This window comes from Nicotiana tabacum, chromosome 5 (genome assembly GCF_000715075.1).
Source record: "Nicotiana tabacum cultivar K326 chromosome 5, ASM71507v2, whole genome shotgun sequence".
In the NCBI taxonomy this organism is placed as follows: domain Eukaryota; kingdom Viridiplantae; phylum Streptophyta; class Magnoliopsida; order Solanales; family Solanaceae; genus Nicotiana; species Nicotiana tabacum.
In genome coordinates this window covers 4,942,880-4,952,187 of record NC_134084.1, presented here as the reverse complement: position 1 = coordinate 4,952,187, position 9,308 = coordinate 4,942,880, and the positions used below count along the sequence as shown (strand labels likewise).

Genomic DNA, 9,308 nt, shown 5'->3' with positions numbered 1-9,308 from the left:
GTACTCACAAATATTTATCAATAAAATCTCTTTTTTGTGACAGTTTATTTTCGTCTTACTAAAATTTGTTGCAAACAGTGAGAATTTGATTTTTCTGCTTATAATCCCCTCCGAGCATTTTTTATTTCCCCTACCCCTTATGCAACAAAATTTTATAAGAAAAGTATAACTTATGACATAATGAAGTCATTATTGACTTTGAACCACCTTCAATATTTACTTCCTTTCCCTAAAGTTTTAATTTTTTTAAAAATACAAATAAAGAAAAAAAAACTAAAATAAAGGATTTTGACTTTTATTTGCCTTGAAACCCACGTCTGCTCATATCTCTAAGCAATCCCACACAAGTTTTCCCAATATATAATACTTTTAAAAACTATATTTAAGGAATTTGGATAATGATTAAAGATTAGTCCACATACATTATATTTATTTATTTATTTATACATAAGAGTCCAAAAACAAAGCCAAAGCAAAGCTTATTTATTCAACAATCAACTCATCCAATTTTCCTATCTTATTTCTCCTTTTTCCCTTTCTTGTTCAATCATTCTTCACAAAAAAGGTATAATCTTTACTCTCTTTAGTTGTTATTACTCCTAATCTTCTTTTTATGTTTTTTTTCTAGTTTTATTTTGCAAATATTTCATTTTTTTTAAGGATTGGCATAGAACTAATTTGGAATTAAGGTTTAATTTGATTTATTGAGTCCAAAATTCTTGCTTTATCAGTTGGGTGTTTTTTTCGCTAGAGTTTACTGTATTACTTAATTTCTGTAGTTATTTTTGAAGCAGCAAAATCAGATTTTTGATGCTCTTATTAGCTTTTTATTAGTTTATTTTCTCCCAAATTTTTAGGTGTTTATTTTTTAGTTTCTATTTTGTAGGGAACTATGGGTTGTATTTTTTAATTTTTTTTTATTTTTTTGGGTTGAAGAAATTGGCTTTTTTAGGTTAAAGGGTATGTCAGTTTAACATAAAGATTTTTGCTCTTTTGATGGTCTTTTTAACTTTGTATCATTTTATTTTTTTTTCCAAATTTTTAGGTGTTTAATTTTTTTTTTTTTTTTTTTTTTTTTTGTAGAGAAATATGGGTTGTATTTTTTTTTTCGGTTGAAGAAATTGGCTTTTCTGATAAAAGGGTATGTTAATTTAACATAAAGATTTATGCTTTTTTGATGGTTGAATTCAGGCAAATATGGCAAAGAGTTCATTCAAGCAAGAACATGATCTTGGTATATATTGAACTTCTGATTTTTGGCTTTAGTTATTATACTTTTCTTTTTTCTAAATATGATTAGGGTTATTACTAGTATCTGATTCTGTATGCAGAGAAGAGGCGTGCTGAAGCTTCTAGGATTAGGGAAAAGTACCCCGATAGGATTCCGGTGAGAATTAAGTTTTAACTGGAATTTTTATTGCATTATATAGATTTAATGTTGTTTTCTAGCTGCTTGGTTGAATGTGAATGTAAGTGACTTTGATGGAGTAAAGTATTTGGAATAGTTGCCAGAAAGTAACAAATAAGTATGCTGTTTATGCACAGTGAGTTTGAGTTGTCGGCGAGGTGAAATTGCTGTCTCTTGATCTTTTAGTGTGCAGAATGCACGATCCATGACCAGGGGCGGAAGGGTGTTCACCCGAGTCCCCTTCGCCGAAAAATTACGCTGTATATGTAAGGCAAAATTTGTTTTTTACCTCTATATATTATGTTTTGAATCCCCTTGACGCAGTCCAAAAGCATAGCTTAGTGGTCAAGGGGGTTCAAAACCTTTGAAAGGTCATTGGTTCTATTCCAACAAGCGATTACCGTTCTAACTTTTTTCTTTTTTTGAACACCCTTGGCAGTAATCCTGCCTCCGCCACTGTCCATGACAATAATCTTCTATGGCCATCTAGTGGAGACTTTTGTCTGGTGTCTAATCCTAGATTGTCGTGGAAATTATTTACGAGGGCTTGCGTCTCTCGTAAATATTGGATACCTATATGTTCTTTGAATATTTAGTGTCACTTTTCAGCTGCCTTTTTGGCTTTCTGGCTACTCCTACCTTCATTTAAGCGATTTCTGATACAATTTAAATGAGTAAATCTGATACATAATGTTCAAATTAGCTGTTGGACTTCCTTTTCTTAGTTTGCTATTGCCTTAAGTACTAATTATGTCTAATACCACTGAAGTCTTACTGTACAAAATGAAGGTTGTGGTCGCCCTCAAATTTGCCTTATTCCTTTTTGATATGCTTTTAATTTCATTTTTGGGAAGGTGTTGTGGACTGGTGGTATTTGGTGAGTTCGAAATTGCAGCTACTGTATTAATGTTTTGCAAAGGTGTGCATATCTTGTTTGTTCTGAGTCCCGAGGAAATAAAATGCACCTCATAGTGGGGAATTTGACAAATATAAAGTTGGCTAGAACTTATCTTTTTTTTTTTTTTCTTTGCATGTAGCTACTAATGTTTGCATTATGTTAGGCTGTCTACATCACACTCTTTAGGATGCGGCCCTTTCCGGGACCCTACATGAATGCGGTATGCTTTTTGCACCGGGCTGCCCTCTGCCCTTTCCAATATCCTTAGGAATAGCCTAACGTTCATTGGCTAATCTCATATACTGAAATTCCACCTTAAGATGTGATAAAAGGGCAGCCCGATGCACTAAGCTCCCACTATGTACGGGTTCTGGGGAAGGGCCAGACTACAAGGGTCTATAGTACGTATCCTTATCCTGCATTTTTGTAAGAGGCTGCTTCCACGGCTCGAACCCGTGACCTCCTGGTCACATGGCAGCAACTTTACAACTTTACCTTATGATGTGATATAATGCAGAAATCCAAGTAATAAAGGTATGGAGTGGAAGTTTTGATAAGCATTAATATGGGAACATATTGCGAGATGATGCATGGTTAAACATCAATGAACAACCTGGAAAGTGAAATGTCCCTCCATCCCATTTTCATTCATCTAGTTTACTTCACGGAGAATTGAGTTTGAAGTTTGAATGAGTCATTATATATGAGAGTACTAAACATATGGTATAGTTGGAAGATGTGTAAAAGATTTAAACATGTCACATCAAATTCAAAGTAGTTTTTAAGTATTTATACTAATTATGCTTTTCGAGTTTTCGAAGACTGTTGATGTTTCCATTTTAGGGGATTTATGACTATGGTTAAATTGGAAGCTAATTGAGCAACATTGTCGATCATATGATGATGCCTAACTGCATTTTGAATCAGAAAGGGCTTAGACTTTGCTCTGGGAAGATTTTGTTCTTATAATTATAAGTATAAATCTACGATGCATATCAACAAGCAACTTAGAGTATGACACATTACAAAATACATGATCGTCATTGTTCAGAATTATCTCTATGTACAACAGGATTTGGGCTTCTCATGTTTGGTGGAGTAGTCAATTTGGCTCAACTATTGTTGCTTTAATATTTTATTCTTTTTGCGTACTCTTGACTCTGTTTTTATGATGTGCAGGTCATCGTTGAAAAGGCTGAAAAGAGTGATATTCCCAACATTGACAAGAAAAAGTGAGCACTCATCAATTATTAGTAATCTTTTCTTCGTAATAAAGATTGAAATGCTACGTCATGCTGTAAATGTTTGCTCCTGTTTCTTTTGTTAGTTATGCGCCGTTTTCATGCGGTATATTCACTTCTACTTAGTAAATGACCTTTTCCAAAACTTTGGTCTTACCTTCTCCTACCTGGTTATGAATTTTTAGTTTTGCCCGTAAAATTACCTAATTCTTGGTAACAATCATGTAACGTATTAAAATAACCTATGCACTAGTTTGGCTAAATAACAACGGCTATCTTCACCACCGAACTAACGCATAATATCTTGGCATCTGGTTTTGTTACTAGCAAATGCTTATTCATGTTGCCGAATTGACAAAATTGCAGGTATCTTGTCCCAGCCGACTTAACTGTAGGGCAGTTTGTCTATGTCATTCGCAAAAGGATTAAATTGAGTGCAGAAAAGGCAATTTTCATATTTGTTGATAATGTCCTTCCACCAACAGGTGAGTGCTAATCACTAATGTGCTAATACTACATTCGTTTATTAACAGTAGGGCAGTTTTTTAGGATTCTTATATACACTAACACAGTAAAAGATTTTCACACTACCAATGTTTTTTACTATATGTAATAGGTCACTTACCATCTTTTACAGGTTACCTATCCATATGTAGCAGTCCAACCCACTAGTGATATTGTCCGCTTTGGGCCTAGGCCCACTTTAAAATGCGTCACCAGAATCTGAGGCTTGTCTACTTATATACCCAACATCTCTCCCATATTTTGTTGATGTGGGATTTACCTAGGGTGTCACATACACCCTCCCTTGGGGACTCCGCGTCCTCGCTGAGGTTTGCCTCACCACCGTTCAAGGTTGCACACGGAGTGATTCTGATACCAATTGTAACAGCCCAACATACTAGTAATATTGTCCGCTTTGGGCCTAGGCTTGCAGGGCTTTAAAACGCGTCACTAGAGTCTAAGACTTGTCTACTTATATATCCAGCATCTCTCGTGTTTTGTCGATGTGAGATTTGCCTAGGGTGTCATACCATAATTACGTGTAATTAGTTTTTACGCAGCCTGATCGTGCAAGAAAAGCGTATAATAGTTAAATCTAAAGCAACAAGCTCTTTTTTTTTTTGAAGGGGCAATCATGTCTTCAATCTATGATGAAAAGAAGGATGAAGATGGTTTCCTCTATGTTACCTACAGTGGTGAAAACACATTTGGCGACCTCAACTTAGTGTAGCTTTCATGGCAGCGACTTCCGGTCATTTTCTTAAAAGTTCTCTTCATCGTCCATCGACGCTGCTGTGTCCTGCTAATATTCAGTTGTTGCCTCCATCTTGTATAGGTTTTAATAATATTACAAATTTGTATATAACCTATAACTGTGTATAGTTCAAGAAAACCAAATGCCAGGATCTCCTGGCAACTGATCTTAATAACCAGTTGGATTCAATCTCATTAACAATGGTATATTGGTATTACTGTTCTGGATCAGTATCTGTGATTTGATGAGATAAGTATACAACATCATTCACTCCATTGGGTGTTTTTGACATTGCGAAGGTAGAGAGGCTTTTCCACTACTGTAATGACGGTCTTGGCTCGAGTCGAGGGTCTATCGGAAACTGTCTCTTTACCTTCGCAAGTTCTAAATACACAATATTTTCTATAGACCCTACTTATGAAATTATACTGGGTTTGTTGTTGGTTGTTTTTGACATTGTGAAAGAATTTGCTCTAAATAGGAAAGGATTATATTTCAAGTTGTGTTACTCTAACTGCCCCATTTTATGTAAAAGGAATCCAATAAATAGGAAAGGACTATATTTCAAGTTGTGTTACTCTCTCTGCCCCATTCTATGTAAAAGGAATCCAATATGTCGAATTTTACTTTAAGGGATTCCGAGTGAGAGTGGAAGTCCTCGGGTGATGAAGTTGAAAATGCATTTTGTAAAAATATAGGATATATATATATATATATATATATATATATATATATATATATATATATATATATTAATTTTTTGACATTTGGAAAAAAAATTGTAAAGTGACTCCTTACTTTAACTGTCCAAAAGGGTGGCAAGTGGGCTGGTCCAAGCCCGGAACCGCGGGCCAAACGAGCCAAACATGCTAAGTGGGCTGGGATTGGTAGGACCATTAGAGGTGGGTTCGGGCCGGTCTCGTAGGCCGGTTCTTGACTACAAACTGTTAGGACCGGGACCGTTTGGCTTGCCAAGGGACCGGGATCGAACTGGTCCCTTGGCGGGCCAAATGGGCCCAACGATAATTTTTTGAAAAAAAAGTAACCATTTGGCTAATTTAAAAAACAACCGTTGGCAAAAAGATTGAAATAGTAGGATAATAGAAAGCTTTGGCCCGGGGAAAAGTGTACCTAGTCTTAGACAGGTTGACCCTAGTACCAGTTTAAATCAATTTTAACTGGGAATTAACATTATTATCGGTAGTATTTTATGTTATGATCCAAAAAAAATCGGGAAGAATTGGCAAAAATAGTAACTGTTATGTGCTTACCCTATAGTTTTCCTTTTGGCCCTTCGTTTGTGCATTATATTAGAAAATGTTTTAATCCTACTTATAAAGGTTTTTTCCTCGCACAACCGTAAAAAGCGATATTTATAAATATAAGCATGAATATGAACAATATTTGTGCTATTTATTTACTCATACAATTGTCGTGTTGCTATTATAATTGATATTGGTAGAAGTGGTAACGATTATGATTACCTTACTATTACTAGTTATTGGATTGATGAGGATTGGATAATGCAAAAACGCATAATTGCTTCACATCACACAAGACAGTTTATTGCTAGCACAGTTACAGATATTTGCAGATATTTTTGCATTAGTGATAAAATAATGTCGGTTTCAATGGATAATGCTACTAATAGCACAAATGCTATAGACTTGCTTACCACTATACTAAATCCTGCATTTAGTAACATTTTTCATGTTAGAAGTATTTGTCATATTTACCATTTAATTGTGGGTGATGGTATGAGAATTTTAAATATTTAAATTGAAAAGGATAAGATGGCTCTTAACTGACTTTTTTATTCAAACTATAGAAGTAGACTGAGACAATATTTTAAAAGATGCGATGAATGTGGCCTAAGAGAAAGGAAGGTTCTTAAACCTTGTCCAATTAGATGGAATTATATGTATGAAAGTTTGGTTGTTGCATATGAATATAGAAACCCCATAAACTCAACGTTTAATGCACATGTAAGTGATGATGATGAGCGCCTTATGAATGGGGATTGGGCTAATGTTAAAATACTTGTTGATTTTTTAGAAAAATTTCATATTTCTACAAATGAATTTTCTGGGCAATATTATTCTACTATTTCTAACTGTTTAGTTTATATTGCAAAACTTGCAAATTTGTTTGCTCATTTTTCAAAGGGTGGAAAAATTAATAAACTTGATATTGTATCTATGAGAAAAAAGTTAAAAAAATATTTTTTCCTATTTCCCCTATTTATGGTGTTGCTGCTTTGTTAAATCCTTGTATGAAATTAGGATGTCCTCAAATTTGGTATGAAACTATTTATAATGGTTTAGCACTTGAAGATGATGAGTTGCCTCAACTTCCGGAAGCAATAGCCTCAATTAGAATAAATGCTCAAACTATTTATAATGCTTATCAAGTTGCATTAAATCATGCTAGACCAAATGTTCCAACTCCTTCTTCTTATGATTCTCAATCATCTAGAAGAACTAGGGGAGCAAGAACACTTAGGGGTCGTTTGGTAAGAGATATTAGAAAAAATAATGCAAGCATTAGCTTTATGCATTACTAATACCTTGTTTGGTACATTTTTTCAACTTGTGTATAACTAATACTTGTATTAATTATACATCATACTTGGCATTATCCTATGCATAAGTAATGCATTGAAAACCATGGCATTAGTAATACCCAGGCTTTAATGCATGCATTAGCGTGGTTAAAGACAAAATTATCCTTAAAGTCCCTTAAAGCTACAAAATATGGAGGGCATTTTTGTAAGCAACTATTTTTTTTAAAAATTATGCAATGCATTATAATTTTAATACACGATACTAAACAGTAGATAAGAAATAATATTTGCATAACTAATGCTTGCATTACTAACCCATGCATTACTAATCCATGCATTACTTATACACCTTATTCCGCACTATTCTTATACACTCTACCAAACGACCTATTATTGCTTGGGCTCCTTTAATTTTTTGCAATGGTGGAAGGATAAAGAAAAACACTTTCCGGTTCTTTCAAGGATGACCCGAGACATTTTAACTATTCAAGCTTCAACAGTGACATCGGAGAGCTCTTTCAGTCAAGCAATTGCTTCCTATTCTAGCTTTGTTCTTCCAACTCCATTTGTGTATTTTAGTGTTGTCACTTGAATCTTTCCAGCTAAACCTTGCGGAGATTCTGATTTTTTTTCATGAATGCCTTAGCTAACATATCACTTTGCACCAAATAATCAAAACCTTCACCTAAGAACTCTTCTTTAGAATCTTCTGTTAATTTTTTCATACAATCTTGTCATATCTAGTCGACTATCATTTATCTTACTAATTGTCATTGCTACTTCTCCAAGCTTTGTTGATATATTACCGAACACATCTTGCGCATCAGAAGCGACTTCTTTAACGACGTGCTTTGACTTGAGAAGTTTCACTTACTACGTCTTGCACATCTTTTTCCTTTGATGGTCCTTCAATGTCATTATCATTAACTTTCTCTGAACTACAATCCAAGCTTATATCATCAAGCGACTTAGCATAATCATTCCTAGCTCGATCATTCCCACACACGAGGGATATTTTTTCAAATATTTCAATCATTTTGTTAATGAACTCCTTATGAGTAGGATGAGCCAACAATACAACGACAAAGCAAAAAGTTTAAGAAACGGGACAAGCAAGACAGTAACAGAAAATCACCAATATAGCAGCTAATCCAGCTAAACAGACAGTAAACGACTATGTGACTTGGGACTAACCACGACTATCGTAACTCAGTCTTTGCCACTTGAATTCCTTCTTAATATGAGCAAAAAAGTATTTTTATATAAATATCTTACAAGCAAGATGTTCCTGTACAAAGACCATGTATTTGTTGCCCAATGAAACATAAGGAAACGAAGAATCTACAGGAAAGACTAGCTCCAAACTTCAATCCATCGAATTTAGAATGTAAATTCTAACGTAACAAAATAATCAAATCCAATGCAAGGCTATGTGACCCAACAAACAGACACATTTATTAGGATTAAAAATGTTACTCTTTATCCTTATCAAGCTAACAAGAAGTTACTAGCAAATTAAAGGAAAGAATTACAAAATGGATAAAATAAAATAATGGTAGTATAAGTTTTCATTAGTTGTGTTCTCAGGCAAAGTTTTAGCTTACTCAGCATACTGCTCGAACTCCTCCTGAAGGCGCAAATGCATGAAACATTAACAATTTGATGGGTAACAATAGATACAAATTGCCTTTTCACATAAGACACATAGTAGAGTGTTGTAGTGGCCTTTGGGTATTTTACTCGGACCTACAAAGTATAAAATTCCTTGCTATAGTGATATCAGTTGCTCCTCCCGGGGCCGTGGTTTTTTCCTTATTCAAAAGGGTTTTTCACATAAAAATCTTGGTATCGTTATTACTCTTTTATTCTTGTTAATTACCGTATCTCGGTTCTATATTATTATTACGCTTTTATTAACGTGAATATTATTAGTAGGGGAT

At 34.3% G+C, this 9,308-nt stretch overlaps 1 protein-coding gene across 1 annotated transcript; it reads left to right on the top strand.

Moving 5' to 3' along the window:
• Positions 1 to 429: 429 nt before the first annotated feature.
• LOC107776651 (autophagy-related protein 8f-like) lies at positions 430 to 5,035 on the top strand. The gene is made up of 6 exons (XM_075253285.1): positions 430 to 565; positions 1,192 to 1,234; positions 1,332 to 1,387; positions 3,486 to 3,538; positions 3,914 to 4,032; positions 4,678 to 5,035. Exons 2-6 carry the CDS (start codon positions 1,198 to 1,200, stop codon positions 4,779 to 4,781), a joined length of 369 nt encoding a protein of 122 aa, XP_075109386.1. The 5' UTR covers positions 430 to 565; positions 1,192 to 1,197; the 3' UTR covers positions 4,782 to 5,035.
• Positions 5,036 to 9,308: the final 4,273 nt, after the last annotated feature.